Source organism: Salvia miltiorrhiza, chromosome 1 (assembly GCF_028751815.1).
Source record: "Salvia miltiorrhiza cultivar Shanhuang (shh) chromosome 1, IMPLAD_Smil_shh, whole genome shotgun sequence".
Lineage (NCBI taxonomy): Eukaryota > Viridiplantae > Streptophyta > Magnoliopsida > Lamiales > Lamiaceae > Salvia > Salvia miltiorrhiza.
Genome location: NC_080387.1, coordinates 25,355,434 through 25,368,974, shown reverse-complemented (window position 1 = coordinate 25,368,974; position 13,541 = coordinate 25,355,434). Strand labels below are relative to the sequence as shown.

The following is a 13,541-nucleotide window of genomic DNA, read 5'->3' as shown; positions in this document are numbered from 1 at the left end:
TGCTCTAAGTGTTTTCTCTTTTGTGTTTTCACGTGTGCTTGGATCGCAGACAAAAGAAATATATTCCTATTCTTATAGAAATAAGACACGCCTGTAAACCCTAAGTTAAACAGGCCGGGCTTTTCTTTTGTCTCCAATTAATTAATCCAATAGTCAAACTATTTACTAATTAATTAAAGCTAATTAGAATATATCAAATATATCCTAATCTAGTCCATATATCTTTCAACTAATATATGTGAGGCTTCAGTCTTGTTGAAAAAAAGAGGAGTGTTATGAATCTTACTGACTATTCGAAGATTTATCAGTTAGACTAATAACACTAGCAGCGGAAAACTTTTCTTTTGAAATAGCCTTTGTGATTAACACGTTGTCAGGTTAAGGTTTCACTTTGCGATTAATCAGTTTTAGTTAAAGAGACGTTTGTGCACAAATAAGAAAGTAAAACTGAAAGCGATAAAAGACAAAGGATTTTTACGTGGTTCGGAACAAGTTCCTACATCCACAGTCAGTTGATCACACTGCCAAACACTCTGGACTTGTGCTTACGGGTGCACAGCAAACCTTACAAAAATCAAATTTTCAGTACCAACACACTGGGTTGGATTTCTCGCTCACTCTTAGCACGCTAAGACACTACAATGCCTTTGCTAACTCTAGCTAAGATCTCTTGGAGGAGTCAGAACACTGGTCTGAACTTCGCTCTACTCAAACACTCTTTTCGCTCAGTTGAAAGGAGGTTCGAAATACCAACTAGATCACAGAGAACATGCTCTCTGTAATCGGAACTTAGGCTTTGGATATTACAAATATTTGCCTAAGGATCTCAGAGAATGTAGGTAATCAGTAGTCTGATTTTGGCTTTGTGTATTCTCTTCTTCGATTCAAACTTTGATGGCTTTGAATGGCTGAGTTGCAATTTCGGCAGTGCTTCAGCTTGTGCTTTTGAATCGGTGAAGATTGAAGTGATCCTCGAGCTCTATTTATAGGAGAGGTCTTGAATATATCCATTGGTAGAGATGGTCTTCAAGAATTCATCCGTTTTGAGAGTAATTTGAATTTGGGCTGAGGCTTCAATCTTCGAGGTTCCTTGTTTGGTGAGAAACGGCATCTCGGGTACAAGAGGTAAGGCGCATCTGAAAAGGTAATCACCAAAAAAGAATGCTCTGCAGAGAAAGGACGATCCTTTGTATCTCTGCATTTAATGCGGCTGTACTTGGAATGCATGGCTTCCTTTAAACTTCTAGAGAATCAGTCCGATGAAGAATGTCAACTGATACTTGACTTTAGTATCAGTCCGCTAAATCCACGTAGCCAGCACTAATGAATCAGTTATGACTGATTCTTTAGTTGAGAAGCTCGCTCAGTCAAACATTCGTATTTGACTTTGCCTTTAATTGCAAACATCAGTTGAGTTCTTATTAACAATTTTCAAGTATACACAACTATCATGGGAAACCCTTGTGAACCCTATACTTAACATATGTTCATCAAACTTTTTGTACCATTGCCTACTAGACTATTTTAATCCATAAAGACTCTTCTTATGTAAGCATACTTTTCCTTCACAATCAGGAACCACAAAACCTTCAGGCTGACACATGTAAATGGACTCTTCTAAATCACCATTTAGAAATGCAGTTTTAACATCAAGTTGTTCTAAAATCATATCATACTGAGCTACCATTGCAAGTAATATTCTAATAGAACAATGCTTGACAACAGGTGAGAAAACTTCATTAAAATCTATACCTTCTTTCTGTGTATAGCCCTTTGCAACAATTCTTGCTTTAAATCTAATGTGTTCTTCTCCCTGCTCTGTCATTTCAATTTTCTTTTTATATATCCATTTTCATCCAACTGATTTCTGGTTGTTAGGTTTGTCCACAAGTACCCAAGTTTTATTCCTTATCAGAGAATCTATCTCCTCTTCCATAGCTGTGATCCAATGTTGCTTATCTGAGCTTCTGAATAGCTCTTTAGTTCACATTATTTTACTTCTTCTGCTAGGCTGAGATCATGAGCTATTTGGTTTGCTTCTCTATATCTTATAGGAGCAACATGGGTCCTTTTTACTCTATCTTTGGTAAGCCAATAACTCCCTTGATTATTCTCAGTCACATCTGGATTTTCTTCAGTATCAGAGGTTGAAGAATCACTTCTATCTTCATGAGAATCCTCCTGAAACTCCACTTGAACCTGAGTGTTTTCTCCACCTTGCCTCTGATTCATTTTCTTTGTTTGATCTGTAGTTTTTAGATAAGGTATAGTGTCTTCTCTGGAAACCACATCCCTGCTAATTAGCACCTTATTGAAACCTGGTTCATAGCACCAAAACTTATATCCCTTGACTCCTTTTGGGTATCCAATGAGTATACATTTGAGTGCTCTAGGATCAAGTTTGTCTTGCTTGATGTGAACATATGACAGACACCCAAAGACCTTTAGATTTGAGTAGTCTGCAGCCTTTCCATTCCACATTTCCTTTGGTATCTTGAACTTCCTCGCCTTCGTTGGACATCTATTAATCAAATAGCAAGCAGTAGCCATAACATCTCCCCGGAATTTCTTTGAAAGCCCTGAGCTACTAAGCATACACCTTGCTCTTTCCAACAAGGTTCTATTCATCCTTTCAATGACACCATTTTGTTGTGAGTTTGCTGGGACCGTTCTGTGTTTCTTGATTCCCTTTTCCTTATAGAAAGTATTGAATTCTTCACACACAAACTCCAATCCATTATCCGTCCTCAAGCATTTCACTGTCATATCCTTCTCATTCTCTACAGCCATGCACCATTCTTTGAAGTTCTGAAAAGCATCATTCTTATTCTTAATTATGTATAGTCATAATTTTCTTGAGTAATCATCAATGATACTCAGAAACCACCTTTCTCCTCCCATGTTATCAGTCCTAGATGGCCCCCATAAATCTGCATGAATATACTCTAAAGGTTTGCTTGCACTGTAGTTGCTTTTACCATAAGGAAGATATTGACTCTTACCCAGAATGCAGTCATCACAGGTGCTGATTTTTATTGCAGTAGAGTTCTTTAAAGCACCTTGTTTCTGAAGCTCTTGCAGAGATTTCTCCCCCACATGTCCTAACCTTCTGTGCCATAGGTCTGAATCATCCTTAGTACTAATTTCAGCGTTTCCAATTACAGTCTTTGCTTCAAGAAAATACAGCCCTCTACTTCTTTTGCCTTTCATAACCACCTTATTATTCATGCTGACTTCTAGTATTCCCTTTTCTAACTTCTATTGACAGTCTTTTTCTTCCAAAGTTCCCAATGAGATGAGATTTCTTTTAAGTGAGGGAATATACCTTACTTCTGTGAGGATTTTGGTGGATCCATCATGAACCTTTATCCTGATTGAACCTATTCCCATCACTTTGTAGAGATTATCATTCCCTAGCATAACTAAACCACTTTGCTTCATCTCCAACTCAGAAAACTAGTCCTTATGAGGACACATGTGGTAACTACATCCAGAGTCTAGAACCCATTCCTCTTCAATGTTGACATCTGTAACATTTAACAGTTGTGCATCATCACATCCCTCTGCTACATCAGCTGAGTCCTTCTTCTGACCCTCTTTGGATTGTAGTTTCTTCCATTCATAGCGATTTTTCTTGATGTGGCCAGTCTTATCAAAGTGAAAGCATTTCCTTGTTTCCTTGTTTCCATCCTTCTTCCACTTTGTCCGACCAACTTTCTTGTTTTCTGAGTTGCCCTTCTTTGATTTAGGCTTCTGATTTTGCGGTTTGCCTTTGACATTCAAACCTTCAGCCAACAGATCAGATCCACCCTTTTCATATGCCTTTTGTAATTCCTTTGATTTCAGTGCAACTTGAACTTCATCTATTGATATAGATTTCTCCCTTCCGAACAACATTGCATCCTTTAGATTTTCAAAGGATTTAGGCAGTGCGTTCAAGAGGATTATGGCCTTATCCTCTATTTCAACTTCAATATTTGCTAGATCATCCAGCAACTTATTGAACTCCTCCAGTTGATCTGTCATTGGCTTTTCATCAGTAATCTTATATGCGTTTAAGCGTTGCTTCATGTACAGGCAGTTGACTAAAGATTTAGCCATGTACAAGTCTTCCAATTTCTTCCATACATCTGCCGCAGTTTTGCATTTAGCAACTTCTCGCAAGACCTTATCACCCAAACACAGGATGATCGCACTGTGAGCCTTCTCCAGTATTTCTTCCCTCCTTCCCTTGTCTTCTTTCTTCACCGGCTTATCATCTTTGAGAGCATCGATCAGACCTTGTTGGGTTAAGATCGCCCTCATCTTGATTCGTCATAACCCAAATGGTTCTGCCCCGTGAACTTCTCAGTTTCGAACTTTGTCGTGGTCATCTTCTTCAATTGGCAGCTGAATTCAGCGGTGTTGATCATCGTGATTTCGATTCCCAGGGGACGGCGCCACTTGTTGGAACTTAGCACAGCAAGAATCACCAATAATGAACCAGCAAGAACAATCAAGAACTTCACTAAACAAAGCTTAAGCAATCAGCCAAGAACGGAAAAACAAGAAATCGACTTAAGGGGTTTACGTGGTTCGGTCTTGAATGACCTACTTCCACGGAGCGTCAACAATCTTCTATATTGATCATAAACCAGAGACTACAAATTTACAGCAAGAATTGGAAAAAACTCAGATGAGAAAATAGGAACAAAACTAGCCCTATCTCAATCACCTCTCATTTTCTTTCCTCTCTTTCTCGAGTAACTTCAGTAGTATTTTTCTCACACTCTAAGTATTCTAATCTTAGAGCTTATATTTCACTCATCAGAAACTAATCTCAACCTTTAAACTAAAAGAGCAAAAGGCCAGATTCAGCGCAAGCAGCAACAATGCAACAAAAATTAACAGAATAGATATTCTATTATTACTTTGCATATTAGTCCCTCTTTATTTGCTGAGAATTCCTTCTGAAATTCTTTACTTTACAATTATAACTCACAAGATCCATTTGCTGGAGAAACTCAGAGCTACACGGAGTTTGAGAAATGTAGTTTGAAGGAGAAGCTAGAAAGTAGTTATAGGAAATGTAAGGAGTTGGATAAAAGGATTCTCCAAATTTCTAGTGCAGTGCTTCTTTTTCTTCATCACTGAGAGGTAGAGAGAGAGAGAGAGAGAGAGAGAGAGAGAAGTAATGGATGATGGCAACAACTGGTTGTTGTTGATGATGGCGCCTATCCCTGGCGACTCGCGGATGTGAATCGAGTAGCGCTCTGGCGACTCCGCTCTCTAATCGAGCACGATGAGCTCGGTCGTGATGTCGCGCTCTGAATTTGTGAATTTCAAATAAAATAAAAAGGAAATTAATAGGCTGTAATTGGTGGGTTGAGAATCTTTTATGGATTTGTCTTCTGCGGATTTACATGAAAATTGAGGTGAGTTTGTCTTGTTAATATTCTAAATTTTGAATTCACAATTAGTACTAGTGTTGATTGTGAATTTGAATTTTAAACATTGAATTCACAACCAACAATATTTCTAGTTGTGAACTCAAGCTTTAAAACTTGAATTCACGACTATGACTAATTCTAGTTGTGAATTAAAACTTTAAAATTTACAACTAGTATTATTCCTCGAGTTTTGAAAGCTTGAATTCACAACTAGAAATATTCTTACTTATAAATTATAGCTCAAAAACTTGAATTCATAACTAAAAAATTGGTAGACAAGTTTTTAATTTTATGTATGAGGATAAAATGATAAATATGGCTAATTTTTAAATTTTTTATTTAAATTTTATTTTTACTATAGCAAAATTGATATTATCAAAATCCACTCTATATATTTACATATAATATGTGTATATTAAATGGTCCATTGAACATCGAAATTTCGGTAAAATCACAAATCATACTATCCAGCTCCCCTCTATGAGATTGGTATTGTATTTTTACATCAAATGGAACAAAATAGCTTTCTCATGGGATTCTCTGTATTTGCATGAATCGCCATCCGCAGTTAGCACCACCAAAATTTATCTCCTAATTTAGGGAGATTAGCAAAGGCACCATATGAAGCTCTCGTTGTACAATGCACCACTCAATCTTCCTCGCTGCCGCCTCTCGACCAAATCAATGCACAAGTATATGTGAATGTTTGGAGGCATCTTTTGGTTATGCCTAGTTCACAAGAGAAGGGCTGCTTGAGGAATTTGATGCAGGTGTCCAGAGATAAATCACTAGGCCCGCGACAAGGACAATAGCGCCTGTTACAAAGCCAGGAGGAAGGGACGAGGCGACCCCAAGATATGGCAGCGGCAATGTGAAAAAGTACACCGATATTGGCACTATCAGCAGAAAGTGCAAAACAATAATAAGATGTAGATAAAGAAACCATAGAAAGAAAGAAAATCATTTCAAGGTAAGATATCAGGCCTAGTGCAGATAATAAGGAGAATTTGTTAAAACTTAGTAGGCCAGTAATTTTTTTGCCGTTTCTTCTAAGAAAGGGATTTTGCAGAAACATGAGTTAAGTATCAGATTACCCAACATTTGGCCTTCCAAAGTTCAAAATGAATGCGTTGACTAACTACCGATGGATAGAAAGTTAACATGGATAGTCGCAGGTGTAGTTGAGGGTTAAAATGCTCAAGTTCGAATAATCAACCAACCTGAAACTGTTGATGCAAGACAAGATACCACAGCAGAAGAGATCTTGAGCAGATGCAACAATGATATGTTGAAACCCATATTGACAATGACAAATAGCAGCGGCAATAAAGGTGCACCATTACATCCTGTGACCAGAAGCAGTTAAACCTTTTAGAATAACACTTGACCAGCAAAACAGAATACACCTATGCATCATGTGCGTACGTATGTGTCCATATATCATCTTCATCTATTCCTTGTCATTCTATATTTCCAGGAAACAACATTTTTATCTTTGTAGTTTCCAGGTAATGGAGCAATATTTGAACTTTGGACTTGCTAAAACATTGAAAGGAGGGTTTTATTTGTTATTACTAGGCAAGGCAAACAACAGGCATATATATACATATGGCTCAGGAATTACTCTTGCATAATTAATCATGAGAAGACCATGACTTACGATTTAACATGGCACCGGTATTCAAAAAGCAGGCAGCACCATCTTTGAGATAACTCGGCAGTTGACTAAATGGAATGCCCCATAGGTTTGACAAGAATGGGAGGAGGAGGCAAATGAAAACAGCCTGTTCATGCACTTGAAAGTGTCAGGCTTGTGGTAAAATTGAAGTACATGTATCCACAACTTTATACGGCTCCAACTCTATAACACTTAAAAGCTAACCTGGTAAGCAGATCCAAAGGAATTTACAACAAATAGATCCATCGAACCTCCCTGCCATCAGCAACAAATGTCACATAGATTAACATTGAATGTTACATTAAGTAAAATCAGAAATCAGATTCTTGAATGCTTCTTATTTTGAAAGCATGTTAACTGGTTACTTTTTCTGATATTAAGCCTTCAGTTACTTGAATTCATCTACCAACAGTCACATCTTTTTGTCTTGTAATTTACAAATTTGTATTAGGTGAAGAACATACTGAAATGTGTACCTTTAATCTTTTGGCAGCATCCAAAAATATTATTTCCTGCAAAAAACGTGAACATCTTGAGTAAGAGAAATAACACAAAACAACAAAATAGGACAATGTTATTGCCCAAAAAGGAACGCTAAATTACCTTCATGACTGTATCAGCAGCTTGTAAGAAGAACGAAATAATCATTAAAATACTCCAAAATAATCCGGTTGTCATCAGGGATCCAGGCCCTGATCCACTGCAAATGCAAATAGTGATAATTTATAATTAATTGATGATACATAGACGTTAATAGTGTCGACTCCAGGACTATCAATGAATCTGTTAAAAGAGGTAAGTGGCCAACTCGTACCATAGTTTTAAGGCATCTAAGATATGAAGAGTGGTGATATATTAATTACTTCATACTATGGGTAAATTTAAAACAGAAAGGTGCAATCTATACACATAATGTGTGTAAGTACACCCAAAAATAGAAAGTTATAGTTTATATGCCTAAATGCACTTACTAATCTATACAAAGTATTATATAAAAATTACTATTATTTTATCTCCACGGACCATAAAATAATTTTAACTATTAACTCCAAGGTTTTTAATATACCATAATATTGTTTCCACTAATTTTTAAATATATTATTATATTTTCTTACTAAATATATGAATGTGCTCTATATATTTGTTTATAATATTATTATCATTTGTTTTGTGTATTAGATATGTTGACAAAGTACTTTTTGTACTTCACTTACTATATCTTACATACAATTTGATACTTCCGTTTAAATGTCCTATATCATTAACAACAAGATATGACATCATATTATATTAGAAAAAATAAATTGAATTTAAACACCTCAAGAAGTATTGGAAGTATGTTTATAAGCATGTTTTAAGTCTAACAATTTGTTACATTTTTCTTGTACAACTATAAGTTTTATGTTTGATTTTGTAGGTGTTATATGTTATAAGAATTAAATAATAATTATATCTATAGAAGTTATGAGATAAAATAAAATAAAATAAAATAAAATAAAATCTTATATTATATTATTTTATGAAAAAATCTAATTATAGAATACTAATTCAAGATTTGTTTCAAGTGATTATCATATCTTTCTGAAAAGAAACAATTAAGGTCCTCAGTAGACAGTAGTCAGTAATAGATGATATATAATACAATGATCTAAAGGTTTATAAGTATTTAAGAATTAAGAGAGCATTAAATAGACTGGATTTTGGGCTTCTAATATTTATAACCAAGTCTCCAGGAGCTTTCTGCAGTTACTTGCCTACATTTGTAAGTCTTATATACTTTCTGTAATCTGACAGAATAAAATGAAGTACCTTGCAACAGTTACTACTACTCCAGCTGCTACCAGAAAGCAACCGAACAACTGATTGAATCTATATTTCCTTTTGAGAAATATATACGACAGACCAAGTTGCCAGACAAGAAAACTCTGCAAAGATTACAGATTAAACAAAAAATCACATGCCATTCGACATTGTTCTGAAAATTGTGTCAAGCAAATCTCCACACTCCCCGCCCCACCCTAAGCACCAGAGGGAGGGGGGGGGGGGGGGGGGGGAAGGGAGCGAGAGAGAGAGAGAGCAACAATAACAAAATGTACAACATAAACATCCACACACACAACAAACACATGCATTGTTACCAATCGGTTTATCTGTCAACTGCGTACTATTGCCTAACCTAAATCGAGACTCAGATATTAATAAGAGCAACATCACCGTGGCTAATTTTAAATATGAGTGTGAAGTATATCAGGACTTCTATTTGGAGACTATTACTATGAAAGCAAAAAAGTTTCATTGATAATCCCTCCGTCCACGAAAGAACTTCCTAGGTGGGAGTGACACGGGTTTTAAGAAAAAAGTTGTTGAATGTATTAAGAGTGGAGAAAAGGTTGTTGAGTGTATTAAGAATGGTGAAAAAATGTTTTAATTAGTATTGAGAGTGGTGAAAAGGTGAAAAGTAAGTATAAATGAGATATTTATAAGTGGTGAAGTATAATCCAAAATAGGTGGGAAGTTCTTTTGTGGGTGTTCCAAAAAGAAAAAGTAGGAAGTTCTTTCGTGGACGGAGATAGTATTATAATTCTCACAGATCTCCATCGTTCAGTGTTGTATGCTAATTTCCTATTGTATCCACAAGGCTACAGTCAACAATCTGAGAGACCATTCAGCATGTAATGATCAATGCAGAGCACAGAACACTCACTTCATCAGTTATGCAACTTATATACTTGATGTCAACAGAAAATGAATAATCAATTTAGAGTTACCTGAGAAAGTATGGGAATCGCTGCCCCTGGAAGAACAGCTGTTGCAATAAGGAAAAACCATTAGTATGCACTAAGTCAGCACAAATTCACTTGCTAGTTGCTTTTAACGAAGAAAAACTCGAAACTATTAAAAAAATTCAAGGTAAAAATTTTTATATGAGCACACGATAGGAAGATTTTCATCTATTGATTACAATTTTTAGAGGAAAAGAGAAAACCATGTGCCTGATAAATCTAAGCATATGATCGTAACACTTGAATAAACTGCAGATTGCTCGAGGCAAGCAATCAGCTTTCATGCATAACCCATCTTTATATATGCATATGGATTGTGAAGAAAAATATATGAAGTTTAAACTGCCTAGTATGCATATTCTGAGGCATGTAAACAACAGAAATCAATGCACTAGGGTAAACCCAGAATAATTCAAGTCACGAAGCTGGCGACAGGTAAAAGAACTGCATTACACTACCAGAAGATGGACTATAAACCATTGAAAGCATCATTACATCACAACGGTTGCCGGAATAAGGATATATGATATCTCAAATTATCATAAAAGAATTACCTCCTGATGCCATCCCAGATGCTGCTGCTAGAGCCTCTAACAGGCCAATAGCAATTAATGGTAATTTCGGCAATGATAGCATTTCATCGGTAACCTTGCCAGCTTGATACCGGAGATACAAGATAGAGAAATATACAATTACATACCTGGAATGTGAATGGATCGCAATTAGTAAAACTACGATTTACATTGTCACAACTCACAAGTGCGAGAAAAATCATGAGTAGATTCTAGCATTCATCCATTAATTATTTATCCAGATTCTGTACAGGATCTTGTTTCTATAAAGCCAATAGTAAACAAAATATTCTGCGCCTAAAAATCAGTTCTGCCAGTTCCAGTTGGTAGAACAAAATGCTTAAAACAGAGAACGCTTAATCGATCCTCTAATGATATAATCGCAGTAATGGTGCAGATATTGCACCTTATTCCTAAAGTCTCCGGCTTGTCTTTAAGTATTAATAAGAAAGAATGCTACATGAGTGTCAATAATATTGTCTTATATACCATTAGTCAAAAAAGTAAAATATGCATTAGTTCTTCAAAACAAACATCTTATCACTTCTCAGCGTGGGAAGTCCGCCACTAATTATGATTGTCACTCAATAATATCCTTTCTTGACAAAGAGAAGTATGTGGACAAATCAACCAAAGCATATACCGCATATATAATGCCGTAATCAAAATTAGTATAACTAGTTAGATTGTGACATTCAATAACGAGATTGAGAGGCATGGAATTCGGAGAATGGAAAGAGCAAACATCTTTTTCAGGTACCACATGCCATAGAAGTATAGAGGCTGACTTTTAAGAAAATATGAAGCACATGGAGAGGAGAAAATGCACAGGGAATCTATGTAGCTGTGCTTTGTGGGGTTACACAACTCCAAATCCGACTCACCACCAACGGTCCTGCTTCAAAGGGGACCCCTATTCAGCACCATCCTCATATAGGCAAACTCTCGTATCCTTTTCAAATAAAAGTGCACGAAAACCAGACTTAGCCTTTGCTAAAGCGAAAAGGCCTTAATTGTATACCACAAATCAAAATTATACCCAACACGGCAACACCTACAAACAGCAACAGCAGCAGCGATATCAAACACCTATTATAACATAAGAGTTCAAGGATTCCTGAATCGCGGTGTAATAGAACAGCTCTACTTGATTAATCAAGAATACTAATAAATGACATTCCCACATGTCTAATCATTGTGATTATTATTAATTTAATCCAAAAACGAAGGGTTAGAACAATAGCATCCATAATTAAAGCCATCGGGCACGCCCACCACCTCTCTCTCTTTCTCTCTCTTGGTAATTGGGGGTGGGACTAGCGAGAGAGGCGCAATCATTCATAGCACTTGACAGCTGACAGTCGACACACTCCCTCCTCGCGTCAACCAAGAATTTCTTTTCGCTTGATTCCAAATATCATGAGTAGCAAAAAGACAAACATACCCTCACACGTGTTCTCAATTTTTCGAACTTCAATTTCACCGGCCGCGGTTTCATTTGTCACTTCTCATTCCCTTTCCTTATTCTCACGCGATTTACTTTTCATTTCCATTCCGATCCGATGCAACAATATTCCAATCTATCTGTTAATACTAAGTAATTTTTAAATACTTTCCAAAGTAAGCAATCAGATTCCGCAAAACATGTAATGTATACTGTAAATACACATTAAAATTAGAATACAGAGCCCAAACAAATTCAAGCTAACCAGATTTCCTGTCAAAATTCTGATACTCCCTCCGTCCACCAATTCAAGGCCTAGGGGCCTTGAATTGGTGGACCGAGGGAGTAGCATTTACTTTCATAATAAATTATTTGCTGAACTAAAATGAATGTGGACTCGGCTTTTCCAGAAAACACCGTGCACTTGACTCAACTCAACGATCAATTTCCGAAACAAAACTTGTTTAGAATCTTAAACTTAGAATTCGACGTTAAGAATTTTTTTTATTTAAAAAATATTGAGAACTGTAGAGTTACCCGAAAGTGGCGAGCTGAGCGAGAAAGAAGGGGTAATGCTTGAGAGGAACTAATGCGAGCTTGTAAAGCACGCGATTCCCCACACCGAGAACCACCGTCGCCACCGTCGCAATCACCACCTCCGTCCTCCGATCAACGCCTCCACCCGCGACCACCGCGTCTCGATCGAGTGAGCAGCACCGCGGTGGCGGCTTCCCCTTCTTCTTCAGTACATCCTCTTCCCGCCCTCCCGCCGCTGCCGCTTCGATCAGCAGCCGTCTTGACCGCAGCACCACCTCAACTGCGTCTCTCCTACGCCAGGATTTACGATGATTAACTTGTAAGCAGTTGGTGGACGACGACGACGAAGAAGTCCGCAGTGGAATGTGGTGAACCACGGCGGCGGCAGGGGAGGTCAGACGGCGGCAACATGCTGACATATTTTGGGTATGTAGAGTGAAATGATTAGCCAAGATCTGTGTGCCTATTTTATTTATAGAGGAAAGAGAGAGAAGACAAATTTGATTTTTGATACGTGACTGTGAACGTCACTTCCGCATTTTGGATTTTCTTTCAGGGATAATTTTAGTGGGAATGTTTAAAACTGCCCTCCTTCCAAAACAAACTGCACAAAATGTTCATCCGCACTTTCAATTTAGTAAAATTTTATTTTATTTTATTTTTTTCTCTCCTCTTTACTTTCTATTTGGGGGTTATAAATACACAAATTATTTTCAAATTTTAATTTTTAATTAAATCTATTTTTATTAAAAAAATACATAAATTTTAAAATTTTTAAAATGTGATATGACTCCAAATATTTATTGACCAATAACTTAATCAGCTAATTGTTTGAAATTCGATTGATAATTTAAAGATACCGTTGGAAACATTTTGATAATAGTTCGCTAATGATACACATATTGTTGAATTTTGATCATTTAAAATGGTCGAAGAAAAGAAAAAATATAGAGTTCCGTGATATCAGCTTTCATGCTATTTTTTTTTACCACTTTCGATGACCAAAACCCAACAATATAAGTATCTTTAGAAAGATAACGTCAATAACTTACCAACGGTACCTTCGGATAGTCCATTGAAATTCAAACAATCAAGATA

General features: G+C 36.6%; 2 protein-coding genes across 3 annotated transcripts; both read right to left on the bottom strand.

Moving 5' to 3' along the window:
• Positions 1-2,844: 2,844 nt before the first annotated feature.
• LOC131005082 (uncharacterized mitochondrial protein AtMg00300-like) lies at positions 2,845-3,228 on the bottom strand. The gene has a single exon (XM_057931892.1). It carries the CDS (start codon positions 3,226-3,228, stop codon positions 2,845-2,847), a length of 384 nt encoding a protein of 127 aa, XP_057787875.1.
• A 2,573-nt stretch (positions 3,229-5,801) lies between these two features.
• Positions 5,802-13,044, bottom strand: LOC131016614 (protein CLT1, chloroplastic). 2 transcript variants are annotated; one of them, XM_057945324.1, is made up of 10 exons: positions 12,444-13,044; positions 10,445-10,590; positions 9,876-9,913; positions 8,917-9,032; positions 7,711-7,807; positions 7,584-7,619; positions 7,312-7,362; positions 7,090-7,213; positions 6,650-6,775; positions 5,802-6,325 (listed from the first exon to the last, which is right to left on the bottom strand). In XM_057945324.1, the coding sequence occupies exons 1-10, from the start codon at positions 12,860-12,862 to the stop codon at positions 6,159-6,161; spliced, it is 1,320 nt and encodes a 439-aa protein (XP_057801307.1). In that variant the 5' UTR covers positions 12,863-13,044; the 3' UTR covers positions 5,802-6,158. The 2 variants fall into 2 exon arrangements, with proteins under 2 accessions (XP_057801307.1, XP_057801315.1); XM_057945332.1 differs by lacking the exon at positions 12,444-13,044 and adding an exon at positions 11,347-11,500.
• Positions 13,045-13,541: the final 497 nt, after the last annotated feature.

Coding starts and splice junctions, on each gene's coding strand:
- LOC131005082 (XM_057931892.1), bottom strand. CDS start 3,228: ATGAATAATAAGGTGGTTATGAAAGGCAAAAGAAGTAGAGGGCTGTAT.
- LOC131016614 (XM_057945324.1), bottom strand. CDS start 12,862: ATGTCAGCATGTTGCCGCCGTCTGACCTCCCCTGCCGCCGCCGTGGTT. Junction 9,914..10,444: donor ATCTGGGATGGCATCAGGAG/GTAATTCTTTTA, acceptor TTATTGCAACAG/CTGTTCTTCCAGGGGCAGCG. Junction 7,808..8,916: donor GTAGTAGTAACTGTTGCAAG/GTACTTCATTTT, acceptor TTGCATTTGCAG/TGGATCAGGGCCTGGATCCC.